The sequence below is a fragment of the Rattus rattus genome, chromosome 11 (assembly GCF_011064425.1).
Source record: "Rattus rattus isolate New Zealand chromosome 11, Rrattus_CSIRO_v1, whole genome shotgun sequence".
In the NCBI taxonomy this organism is placed as follows: Eukaryota; Metazoa; Chordata; class Mammalia; order Rodentia; family Muridae; genus Rattus; species Rattus rattus.
The window spans coordinates 18,541,254-18,554,980 of record NC_046164.1 but is presented as its reverse complement, the minus strand read 5'-3'; the positions used below and the strand labels follow the sequence as shown (position 1 = coordinate 18,554,980).

Genomic DNA, 13,727 nt, shown 5'->3' with positions numbered 1-13,727 from the left:
ATAACAAATGAGCTACAGATGCGATTTTAAGTTATTTGGTCACTCATTAAAAAAAAGATTTTATGTTCTATCTATCTATCCATCTCCCCTTCTCTCTCTGCAAGTGGATCCTTTCTCTTTTTTTCTTCCCCTCTTACTCCCTTATCCCCATGACAATTTCCCTGGCCTCAGTCCTTGGACCAGTAAACAGCTTCCCCAAAAACCCGCTTTTAATATTAAAAGAAAGAGGGTTTTACAAAAGGGTACATTTTAATAATTGTGGAACCAGGTGGTGGTAGTGCTAGCAACACCTTTAATAACATCGCTTGGGAGGCAGAGACAGGTGGATCTCTGAATTCGAGGCCAGCTGAGTCTACAGAGTAAGTTTCAGACTACACAGAGAAGCTCTTTATCAAGAAGGGGAGAGGGGGACAGGGACCTTCGTGGCATATATTTATCATAGCATACCAACCAAAATACTATCAGTCAGAACATGTCTCATTGGCCTCTACTGCTGCTCTTAAGGAGGCTGAAGCAGGAAGATCCCCAGAGCCCCCAAGTAGAGACCAGACTGACAGCAGACTTGGTCACTGTTCTACTGATGTGAAGAGACACCATGACTAAGGCAACTCTTATTAAAGAACACATTTAATTGGGAGTCTGCGTACAGTTGCACAGGTTTAATCTATTACCATCATGTTGGGGAGCATGGTGGCATGTAGGCAGGTGCTGGAGCAGTGGTTGAGAGCTATATCCTGACCCACACAGGTGGTGGGGAGGGGGGACTGTGTCTGACATGGGCTTTTCAAAGCTTTTTCCTAGTGTCAAACTTCCTCCAACAAGGTCATACCTGCTAATCCTTATAATTCTAATATTGCCACTCTCCATTAACTAAGCATTCAAATCCCTAGTGGATAACCATTCAAATATATAGGGGCTACATTCTTACTCAACACAGAGACCTTTTCTCATAAACATGACAGTGCAACACAAAGAAACAAAGCTACTTTAATTTTAATGTACACTCAATACAAAGTAGATATTTTATATCTTTTTAATCATATTACATTTGTAAACAAGTGTATTTTTAGGACTTGATGAAACTCACAACTGCAGTACTGCACAAATACATTCTTTCCCCAAATTACTTCACTAAGAAACACAGTCACCTGAATCTTTACTTTTTCCTAATTCCTTGAAAAACACTAAACTTTTCTCCATACAAGTAAATAGCTCAGGAATTTTCTCACACAGACTCTATGAATCCAAGCACACTTAGGAAGTGGGGAGGAAAGATATCCAGAATTATGTAAAAAAAAAAAAAATTAAAAGTAATTTTTAATTTTAATTTTGAAATTAGTTTAATATCGTCAGAAATTACCCCCTTCCACGATCTGTTAAGTGGGGAATGATCTTCCATAAAGATCACTGAACACAGTGGCAAGCGGGGATCTCTGTCCTGTCCTGACTCACTTCTGTCCGATGTTCTAATGTAATTCCATTCTTCACTGGGTACTTCTAGTCTCCTAGCTTGGTCCATAACCACAGCCCACCCCCATCCTCCTGGTAGTCTTTCCTCCAACCCTGCTAGGAATCTATGGTTCTTCTTGCTTTCAATGGCTCCCCGTTTTTCTCTCCTCTGCATTATGGTGTGTACAAATGTCCCTGGGCCTAGCTCTACCCTGAGAGCCGATCCACTCAGACTCCCTCAATATCCACTACCACAGCCCAGTTTCACCCAAGAAGCCACTGTGCCTGCCCACATCGCCAAGTTTTCCTCCACCGCCAAGAAGGCCTTTCCTTGACTCAGTACTTTCGGCCCTGGCTTCTTCCCCCGGGGTTGGTTCCGTGTCGGTTTGGGCGGGAAGCCACGGCCTTGTGCGCATGCGCTGGAATGAGCGCAGGCGCAGAGCTGCCTCTCTAAGCTGTGCCTGGTACTGAGGGGAACGTCTGTATCTCAGTGTCCTCGCTGACCTCGCGCGAATCCCACGTGGGTCCTCGGTCATGGCCAGCTGGGTGTTCTGTAATCGCTGTTTCCAGCCGCCGCACAGGAAGTCGTCCTTCAGCCTGACCAGCTGTGGGCACGTGTTCTGCGACTCCTGCCTCCTGAAAGGTCCGCGCAGGCCGGGCGGGCGAAATGGGCCAAGGAGGCTCGCTGCCTGGGGCTCACAGCGTGGGGTTCCCTCCAGTGGGTGGAACAGGAGCGAGGAGCCTCGATGGGTCTGTGCAACTCCATAGCCACCGAACCCCTGCAGGGAGACGAAGCAGGGACTCCAGAAAGCCCGCCGCGTGCTTGGCATCTGGCGGGAAGCTAGTTCACAGCAGTCAGTTGATCAGATGTGAATATTTTTGTTGTTGAAGTAAAGCTTGGGGGGGACGTACAGAAGCAGTGGGAAATGACCAACCTATTTAACTTGGCGAGTAAAGGGACAGCCCTTGGAAAATTCTTGTAGACTTCTGTCCCATTTTGTTGTCCAGCCTTATCTTAATTCTCTAGGAACTTACACACAGTATTTAGTATGCGCATTGTATATGTAGGTGCCACATTCATATGGCACTCTGATGTGTGATCGGAGTTCAACTTATTTATTCTTTCGTTGAAGTAACATAGGTGTTTTCCAGATTTGTAAGGGGCAAATGCTGCTACTGTGAAAACTCTGGCTATGTATTGCACGTGTGCAACCAGGGGTAGAATGTGTGAGTTTCTGGTGTATAGTCTTTAAGAGGAACCCTGCATAAAAAGTAATCTGGAGTGAGAGAAATTTAGAAGCTTATGTAGTGAAGCTTGTGAGAAGCATTGGGAACAAGATGTAGCCCTGGGATCAGGAGAAATGATGGGTTTGGGAAAGACAAGGTAGATTGAACAGGCTTAATTCAAGAAAGCAAGGGAGCTGAACACTTTTGCTGGTGGATGCTGGACAGAGAACAGCTAGGGTAAGCTGGTAAGCTCATTTTAGACCAGTAGTTTTCAATCTTCCTAATGTGTCAGCCCTTTAATATAGTTCCTCATGTTGTAATCCCCAACCATAAAATTATTTTTGTTGTTCAGGGTTAGAGGCCTGTGGTGAATCATAATGTAAATATCTGTGTTTTCATATGGTCTTAGGTAACCCCCCCCAGAGGGGTCACTACCCACAGGTTGAGAATTGATACCTTAGACGCTGTCTTGTGGGAGCTGTCTAGGGAGGAAACAAGAGGTAGTTCTAAGTGGAAATCTGGAATTCAAAGAAGTCAGGAATGTTAATGGTGAGTCAGTAACATGTAAATGCCAAATGATTAGGCAATTGGAAAATACTACCACCTTGGGAAACATATTTTATAGATGGTAAGTAGACAGGGGAAAAAAAAAAGATGTTGGATAAAGAAGGATGTAGAGATCTTAATGACCTAGATTTTTCCTCTGAGGTCCAAGAATCCGTGTTTGAAAATACCTACTGAGTCAGTGGTAGAAGTCACCAATGACTTAAAATAACCTAAAGTTAGAACAGTAAAGATATATACCTTCATGATGTTGTAAATTACAAATCCCCAACACTGCTGTGTGTGACTAGTTTAAGGCCTTGGGTGGTACACGTCCAAGTGTTTCTGGCCCTTGAATCATGAGGCCAACAGTTCCAGTACCCTGAAGCTATTCTTCCAAAACCACAGGTAATACATGTTGGAAGTATATCAACCCCAGAGACACACAAAAGAAATTGGAGGAAAAGGATAGAGAGCTCTAGACAGAATCTTAACTCGTTCTCATGATCCACATTTGCACAGTCTTGTTAAACTCTGGTGTGTATGTTTCCAGACTTTCTTAAATTTTTACTTATTTTTATATGTATGGGTGTTTTGCCTTCATGTATGTTTGTTTACCATGTTTGTGCTACATATCTGCAAGGTCATTGACTCTCCTGGGAGTGGAGATATAGAAGGTTGTGAGCCACCATATGGATCCTGGGAACTGAACTCAGGTCCTCTTAAAAAAAAGCCACTAGTTCTTAACGGCTGAGTCATCTCTCTAGCCCTTGATGGAAATTTCACACTCACATATACACTGTGGGGAATGTCAAAATATTGGCTGTAGGAATTGTTTCTCTCCCTCCACCATGTGGGTTACATGGATTGAACTCACATCATCACACTAAGTAGCAAGTGTTCTTACCAAAGTTGAGCCAGTGTGCAGATTTTAAGAACAAAAAATGATATAGTGTATATTGCTTACTAGGGCACAGACTGCCTCCACTGTTAATCCCAGCTCTTGGGACCCATACACAAGTAAATCTCTGAGTTCTAGGCCAGACTGGTTTATAGGCAGGACAGCCAGGACTACACAGAGAAACCATGTTTCAAAACACAAAACAACAACAAAAACACAAACAAATGCACACACACACAAATAATCTTTTATTTCTAAGGTTGTAAATATCCTTCAGTTACTCTGCCATAAGTTTTTCATTCCCTACTGAAAGACTTTGGGGGGAGGTGGAGGGGAGAGCTTTTTGCTTGCTCATTCAGGTCCTCTCTTTCAGTGTAGTATTTATTTTTAGTTGACTTGTGAGCAGGTGTATATTAGATATGAGCCATTTTGGCAGCAAACTACAAGGGATTTCCTCTCTGCCCCCTCTCAGTCTTCCCCAGAACAATACCTGTAGTTTGTCTTTGTTTTGTATTGTTGTTTGGGTTTTTTTTTATTTTGTTGGTTTTGTTTTGTTTTGTTTTGTTGTTTTGTTGAGACAAGGTTTCTCTGTAGTAGCCCTAGCTGTCCTGGAACATGTTTTGAAGACCAGGCTGGCCTCAAACTCATTAGAGATCTTCCTGCCTCTGCCTTGGGAGTGCTGGGATTAAAAGGGTATGCCACCCCACATCCCCCAACCTCTGGCTAATACTTGTGTTTTAATGACTCTGTTCTGTAATCTTTTACTGTGCAGCTCCTATTTAAGATAGTACAATAAAGCAACATGGAGTAAGACAAGTAGCATAGGAACAGTGCGATGGTAGGGGGTGGATGCTGTGGGGTTAGGGGAAGGGTAGTTGAATGCCTTTATAAGAAGAAAAGAGAGGCTAGTTAACAGTAGTTGCTGCTGAGCCTGACGATCTGAGTTCAATTCCCAGATCCCACTATAGGAGCTGACTCCTGGAAGTTGCCCTCTGACCTTGACATGCTTGCATTTGCTCTTCCTCAACACCCGCTGCTGTGTGCGTGTGTGTGTGTGTGTGTGTGTGTGTGTGTGTGTGTGTGCGTGTAAGTTTAATTATAACAAATCCTGTGACAATTCTGCATTTTTACATAAAGTACTAAAGAGGTTCAGGGCATGGTAGCAACTGAAATGCTGATAAGGCACCCATGCTGTGCCTCACAAGGGTGATAGACTAACAAGGCAGGTGCTGAGAGCCAGCCAATGAGTTCAAAGATTCAAGCCAAGATGGTAATCAGTTTCATGGGGGGGAAAGATAGTGAAATATGGACAGACTCCTTCTAGATCCTCAGTAAAAAGCTAGAGTGTGAGCAGATAAATTAGTTATATGCTAGCAGGTAGACAGGTTTATAAACCTTTCATGCTTAAGCTGAAACTGGCTCTAGGTAACCGAAACCCCGTGGTGATGTAAAGATGACCTTGTGGAGGCTTGTTTTCATTTTAAATTGTTAAAAGTTTTAAATTAAAATGTCACAAAATGAGATGGTGGTGTGTGCTTTGTACTAGTTGAGAGGCAGAAACAAGAAGATTGCAAGTTCAAAGCCTTCCCAGGCAGCTAAACAAGTCCTTGTCTCAGAAAGTTTTGGGTTTGTTTGTTTGTTTGTTTGTTTGTTTGTTTAGTTTTGTTGGTTTGGGTTTTGGGGGATATTGGTTGGGGTTGTTTTGTTTTGGTTGGTTGGTAGGTTGGTTGGATGGATGGTTGGTTGGTTGGTTGGTTGGTTGGTTGGTTGGTTGGTTGGTTGGTTGGTTGATTTTTGAGACAAAGTATCTAAGTAGTCTTGGCAGTTCTGGAGCTCACTGTGTAGACCAGGATCTCAAAGAGCTCCTTCTGCCTCTGCCTTCCAAGTGCTGGGATTAAAGGTGTGTGTCACTATGCCCAGCCTCAAAAAAAAAAGATTTTTTTAAGGGCTTGTGCTAACATTTAACACTAGAAAACAGTGTATGTGAGTCCCTGCATGGAGAAAACACACACACCTACTCATACCTGAATGCACTGGATATGGGGAGAGAGAAAGGATTCCATCTTAAAATCTAATTTAAGTATTGTTGACACTTGTGGATTGATTTTTGGGGTGGGAAGGACATATACAAATAAATGACTGTATAAATCCCTTTATGAATCCACAGCTTCATCATTTAAGAACGTGAAAACACTTAGACAATGTGTAATCCTGCATTGCAACACAAAGTCTATGTTCATACATATTTCACAACACTGGTCAGTATAATGTAATTGAACATCTGCTTCTCTCTGATAGGTAAAAAGAATGAATGCATGATCTGTGAAGTCCCTTGTCAGACAATTTTACTCTCAAAACATGTAAGTTGAAATCTCTAGAATTTGAATATTCGTCATAATAGTATTTCCTTTTAATTTGGGTTTAAATTCTTAGTAACTAAGATCTAAATTTTTCATTCATTTTTGCTAGATTAACATTTGTGAGTACTAAAGCATAATAGGATTTGGATTTCCTATTCTGTGGTTTGATTTGGTTTTATTGTTGGTTGGTTTTGATTAATCACTGTTGGTTTGTAATTTTTTTGTCTTTAGTTTTGCTAAGCAAAATGTGTCTGTCAAAATGTGTTTGTCATTGTGTTATCCAGGATGTCCTTAAATAAAATATCCTTCTGCATTAGCCTACTGAGTGCTGACATTACAGGCACGGGCCTCTATACCAATCAGGATTTGCTTTTAAACCCTCATTATACTTTCCTTCATAGATTAGCCTTATGCACAGTTTATTGGAACACCCTATGTTCTTAGAAATGAAAATTAGTACAACACTGACTTCCTAGTCGGGCAATAAAATCAAATTTTCGTATAGTAAATTATTAAGAGGGTTGTTCATAGTATGTTAAAGTTATTTGCTCCAAGGGCTTAAACCAGGGCCTTTAATTCTATCTATAAATATGTCAGGTTAATTTATTCCTTGGTATAAACTTATCAAGTGATTTGTCTCTTTGCCTGTTTCCCAGATATGTATTTGAACTCATGTTTTTAAACATGACCGTTTTTATAAAAAAAAGAAAAGAAAGAAAAAGAAAAAAAGAAGCCAACAGAGTTACCCAAAAACTCAGATAATCTAGAAAGTCCTAAAAGACAATGTGGCAATTCCCAGATCCTGTTCCAAAGATGACAACATCTAGGAGTTGGCACCTAGTTTATGTTTATGTCTTTTATTTTTTTTTTACAGAATTTTTCCAAATAATATCATGTTGTGGTACATATTTTTTACACAACTGCATATCTTCCTGTTTTTTTGTTTTGTTTTGTTTACACACTGCTCACGGCCCTTCTTCCCAGGCACCTCCTCCCAAAATCCTTCCCCCACTCCCCCATCTCCTTCTCCCCTGAGAAAGTGGATATCCACCTGGATATCTCCCCACCCTAGCATATCAAGTCTCTGAAGGGCTAGGCACATCCTCTCCCACTGAGGCCAGACAAGGCAGCCCAGCTAGAAGAGCACATCCCATAGACAGGCAACAGCTTTTGGGATAGCCTCATGCTCCAGTTGTTCAGGACCCACATGAAGACCAAGCTGCACATCTGCTACATAGGTGTGTGTTGAGGGGAAAGCCCGGGTCCACCCTGAATATGTTCTTCGGTTAGTAGTTCAGTCTCTGAGAACCCCAAGGGTCCATGTTAGTTGACTGACTGTCTGTCTTCCTGTGGAGTGCCTATCTCCTTCAGGGCCCACAGTCCTTTCCCCAACTGAGACCCATCCCATGGACAAGCACCAATCCCTTACAATATTTTTTTTTTTTTTTTTATTATTATTAACTTGAGTATTTCTTATGTACATTTGGCAAACATCCCTTCCTCCCCCTTCCTTATGGGTGTTCCTCCCCACCTCCCCCATTGCCGCCCTCCCCCCCGACAGTCTAGTTCACTGGGGGTTCAGTCTTAGCAGGACCCAGGGCTTCCCCTTCCACTGGTGCTCTTACTAGGATATTCATTGCTACCTATGAGGTCAGAGTCCAGGGTCAGTCCATGTATAGTCTTTAGGTAGTGGCTTAGTCCCTGGAAGCTCTGGTTGCTTGGCATTGTTGTACATATGGAGTCTCAAGCCCCTTCAAGCTCTTCCAGTTCATTCTCTGATTCCTTCAACGGGGGTCCCGTTCTCAGTTCAGTGGTTTGCTGCTGGCATTCGCCTCTGTATTTGCTGTATTCTGGCTGTGTCTCTCAGGTTCGATCTACATCCGGCTCCTGTCGGTCTGCACTTCTTTGCTTCATCCATCTTGTCTAATTGGGTGGCTCTATATGTATGGGCCACATGTGGGGCAGGCTCTGAATGGGTGTTCCTTCAGTCTCTGTTTTAATCTTTGCCTCTCTCTTCCCTGCCAAGGGTATTCTTGTTCCCCTTTTAAAGAAGGAGTGAAGCCTTCACATTTTGATCATCCGTCTTGAGTTTCATTTGTTCTAGGCATCTAGGGTAATTCAAGCATTTGGGCTAATAGCCACTTATCAGTGAGTGCATACCATGTATGTCTTTCTGTGATTAGGTTAGCTCCTCAGAATGATATTTTCCAGTTCCAACCATTTGCCTCAAATTTCATAAAAGTCGTTGTTTTGATAGCTGAGTAATATTCCATTGTGTAGATGTACCACATTTTCTGTATCCATTCCTCTGTTGAAGGGCATCTGGGTTCTTTCCAGCTTCTGGCTATTATAAATAAGGCTGCGATGAACATAGTGGAGCACGTGTCTTTTTTTATATGTTGGGGCATCTTTTGGGTATATGCCCAAGAGAGGTATAGCTGGATCCTCAGGCAGTTCAATGTCCAATTTTCTGAGAAACCTCCAGACTGATTTCCAGAATGGTTGTACCAGTCTGCAACCCCACCAACAATGGAGGAGTGTTCCTCTTTCTCCACATCCTCGCCAGCATTTGCTGTCACCTGAGTTTTTGATCTTAGCCATTCTCACTGGTGTGAGGTGAAATCTCAGGGTTGTTTTGATTTGCATTTCCCTGATGACTAAAGATGTTGAACATTTCTTTAGGTGTTTCTCAGCCATTTTCCTCAGCTGTGAATTCTTTGTTTAGCTCTGAACCCCATTTTTAATAGGGTTATTTGTCTCCCTAACTGTCTAACTTTTTTGAGTTCTTTTGTATATTTTGGATATAAGGCCTCTATCTGTTGTAGGATTGGTAAAGATCTTTTCCCAATCTGTTGGTTGCCATTTTGTCCTGACCACAGTGTCCTTTGCCTTACAGAAGCTTTGTAGTTTATGAGATCCCATTTGTTTCTTGATCTTAGAGCATAAGCCATTGGTGTTTTGTTCAGGAAATTTTTCCAGTGCCCATGTGTTCCAGATGCTTCCCTAGTTTTTTCTTCTATTAGTTTGAGGTGTCTGGTTTGATGTGGAGGTCCTTGATCCACTTGGACTTAAGCTTTGTACAGGGTGATAAGCATGGATCGATCTGCATTCTTCTACATGTTGACCTCCAGTTGAACCAGCACCATTTGCTGAAAATGCTATCTTTTTTTTCATTGGATGGATTTGGCTCCTTTGTCAAAAATCAAGTGCCCATAGGTGTGTGGGTTCATTTCTGGGTCTTCAATTCTATTCCATTGGTCTATCTGTCTGTCTCTGTACCAATACCATGCAGTTTTTATCACAATTGCTCTGTAATACTGCTTGAGTTCAGGGATAGCGATTCCCCCAGAGTCCTTTTATTGTTGAGCATAGTTTTAGCTATCCTGGGTTTTTTGTTATTCCAGATGAATTTGCAAATTGTTCTGTCTAACTCTTTGAAGAATTGGATTGGTATTTTGATGGGGATTGCATTGAATCTGTAGATCGCTTTTGGCAGAATGGCCATTTTACTATATTAATCCTGCCAATCCATGAGCATGGGAGATCTTTCCATCTTCTGAGGTCTTCTTCAATTTCTTTCTTCAGAGTCTTGAAGTTCTTGTTGTACAAATCTTTTTACTTGTTTTAAAGTCACACCGAGGTACTTTATATTATTTGGGTCTATTATGGGTGTAGTTTCCTAATTTCTTTCTCGCTTGTTTCTCTTTTGTGTAGAGGAAGGCTACTGATTTATTTGAGTTAATTTTATACCCAGCCACTTTGCTGAAGTTGTTTATCAGCTTTAGTAGTTCTCTGGTGGAACTTTTGGGATCACTTAAATATACTATCATATCATCTGCAAATAGTGATATTTTGACTTCTTCTTTTCCGATCTGTATCCCTTGACCTCCTTTTGTTGTCTGATTGCTCTGGCTAGAACTTCAAGAACTATATTGAATAAGTAGGGAGAGAGGCAGCCTTGTCCCCTGATTTTAGTAATCCCTTACAATATTAATGATACTGTTATGCTGGTAGACAGGAGTCTAGGGTGACTGTCCTCTGAGAGGCTCTACCCAGTAGCTGACTCAGGGATGCAGAGGCCCATAGTCAAGCAGTGGATAGGGCTTGAGGACTCTTTTAAACAGCCTGTGGAGTTTTTTCCTGTTTTTTTGTTTGTGTGTTTGCTCATTTATTTGGAATTTTTTTGCCTTACACTCATTATTTTTACCAATTTCTGTCCACAATTGCTAGAGTTTTCATAGGCATGAATTGCTAAAGGTAGAAAAGTAAGGGGAAATATTTAACTATTTAAAATTGTAATAGAGAGTACACATCAGTTTGCTATTTTGCTGCTCACATACTGTTTACTAAATGCCACATCCTAGTTTCCATATCTATGCAGCACCCCTTCCTAGCCATAAGGCCAGGGTCAGGCTGACCCTTCTCAATTTGTATCTTGTGCGGGCTAGTTTTATATCAACTTGACACAAGTTAGAGTCTTCAGAGAGGAGGGAACGTAAATTGAGAAAATGCCTTCGTAAGATCAGGCTGTGGAAAGACCTGTGTTTTCTTAATTAGCAATGGATGGGGAGGGCAGAGCCCCTGGGCTAGTAGTCCTGGGTTCTATAAGAAAGCAGGCTGAGGGGTTGGGGATTTAGCTCAGTGGTAGAGCGCTTGCCTAGCAAGCACAAGGCCCTGGGTTCGGTCCCCAGCTCTGGAAAAAAAAAAAAAAAGAATCAAGAAAGCAGGCTGAGCAAGCCATAATGAGCACCATCCCCCCATGGCCCCTACATCAGCTGTTGCCTCCAGATTCCTGCCTATCGAGTTCCTGCCCTAACTCCCCTCAGTGATAGACTGTAACCTGGAAGTGTAAGCAAAATAACCCCTTTTCCTCCCTAAATTGCTTTTTGGTCATGGTGTTTAATCACAGCAGTAGCAATCCTGACTAGGACATTAGTAATGTCCTTATGTGTGCTATACTCTTTAATGTCTTGAGGACTGCTTTCCTGGAATCATTGGAAAGTTTATACCCTTTGTTACATTTGTGTGTTTGAGACAGTCATAGAACAGGCTGGCCTTGAGCTCATAGATATCTGCTTGCTTTTACCTCCAGAGCATTTAATCTTTGAAAAAATTTAAAAAATAAATTAAAAAACTTTAAAAAGCAGTTAGTCCCATCTTTCTGGCCTTTATTTATTTCTGTTCTAACTCAAAAATTGTTTCAAAGAATAATCTTAGAGTTGGGCATGGTATCAACACTTGGGAAGCTAAGGTAGAAAGGTTGCTGAGGGTTCAAAATCAGCTTGGGCCACAGTAAAATAAAGGAAGAAACAGGGAGAAGTGAAGGAAGTAAGATTGGAATATTTTTAATTTCTAAATGATTAGACTTTAGCTCCACCATCACCCTTATGCTTTAATTTTTATGTTATAACACTGTGACCAGAGACTTTGGTGTTAGGGTATTTTTATAAGTTAATCAGCATTTTTATTATGGTTTATTTTTATTGAATTTTTTTATTTTATGCGTACAGTTGTTGAGCTTACACATATGTTCCCTAGTGCCCAGAGAGACCAGAAGATGGTGTCAGATCTCTTAGAACTAGAATTATAAAGGTTTGTAAGTCACAATAAAGGTACCAGGAATTGAACCTGGATCCTCTGGAAGATTACCCAGTGCTCTTAACCACCAAGCTATCTCTTCAGCCCCTTTCATTATGATTAACTATATGGTAAATATGACTGTTCTATGGGTGTTTGTAAAAAGTGTTCTATGTATGGGAGAACAAGCAAATGAAGCAGTGAAGCTGCTAAAACCAGTAAGGGATTCCTTCTGCTCTTTCTTCTACATCACACCCTAAACCATAAATGTGGGCTCCTCCTTCAGCAGTCTTTGACGAACCCATGGTTTTCCTCATGGTTATATGTCACAACAGGTGCTAATCCTTCCTGCTTTCCACTCTGTAGCCAGTGGATCTACTTGTATCTACGAGATATCTCACCCTTTTAAGTCTCACTGTTTAGGAAAAAGTCAAAGGGCTCTTGTGGCTATACCTCTGGGACCTCCTGGTCTCCAGGTCAGCAGCTCTGACCTGGTGCTACTTCTGTAGCAAGATAACTCCATCTAGTGCCTGGTCTTTCTGTTACTTTTGCCTGGAATATTTTTTCAGATGGCTGTGGTCTCTCACCCACAGCATTCAAGTTAGCTCTCTGTACCTGTCACCTCTATTGTTCTCACTTCAGACTGCTTCTCACTCAACCACCAGAATTCCTTTTTGAGCATATACCAGAGACCTAGCAGTTATACCCCTGAGTGAACATGTGTACCTGAGGAAGGAGGAGGAAGGGGGACTGTGAGGAAGCAGCCATGGGGAGAGAGGAACCATTAATATGCAGCCAGGAGAAACATGTTAGCATCAGGTGCATCTGTGGACAGCCAGAAGTTCTTTATAGCCAACTCCCAGACCCAGTGACCAAACATATCCTCTCTAGACAGCAGCACCTCTCCTGCATCCATTGCCATGGCACCTGCTACACATCCTTTTGTCGCCTGCATCATAACCCTGTATTAAAGACTCATTCCCCAACTGGCAGCCCCTTGCCCCCACCGCTGCCACTGCCTTCTTCTCCTCCCCCCTTCTCCCCTTCCTCTTCTTCCTCCTCCCTTCCTCTTCCTCCTCCTCTTCTTCCTCCTCCTCCCCTCTTCACATCCCCTAAGAGACTGTCTCTGTCAATAAAACCTCCCACTTAAAAAAAAGAAAGAAAGAAAGAAAGAAAGAAAGAAAGAAAGAAAGAAAGAAAGAAAGAAAGAAGAAAGGAAAGAACATATTTACCTATGCTCAACAAATGCAAGAACTTCAGTAGAAAGGCCTCTGTAATGCTCTCAGTGTGTATCATTTATACCTATACTTAAGACTAGGAAGTAAGCTTCAGGGAAGTGCCCTCCAATGGTCTCTAGTTTAGTCTGTTTCTTCAAGTCTGTTACATAAGCAGATTTTCTCAGACCAACAATGTTCCAGACTATTCAAGAGGTGCCCCCGGATACTCTTATAACAGATTCATGTGTTGATTTGATTGTCATTAAAATGAACCATTACTAGTTCACACATGAAATACAATACCAGTGCAGAATTAGTCAGATACTTGCAAAATGCAGGGGGTGGGGCAACTGGGATTCTAGGAGGAAACCCTCTGGTGACCTCAGATCAAAGCAGAAGGGTGTGTTGTTTGAAACTTGCCTCCCTGCAGGACCACAAGGAATAATGAGTTCA

The 13,727-nt window shown here is 41.9% G+C and overlaps 1 protein-coding gene across 1 annotated transcript in view; it reads left to right on the top strand.

Moving 5' to 3' along the window:
* Nucleotides 1-1,934: 1,934 nt before the first annotated feature.
* Rnf212 (ring finger protein 212) overlaps nucleotides 1,935-13,727 on the top strand; it is a 35,129-nt gene continuing 23,336 nt past the window's right edge. The window contains exons 1-2 of the mRNA XM_032916430.1: nucleotides 1,935-2,092; nucleotides 6,419-6,480. Coding sequence (XP_032772321.1) covers nucleotides 1,984-2,092; nucleotides 6,419-6,480 — 171 coding nt within the window. The 5' untranslated portion in view covers nucleotides 1,935-1,983. The remainder of the gene's footprint in view (nucleotides 2,093-6,418; nucleotides 6,481-13,727) is intronic.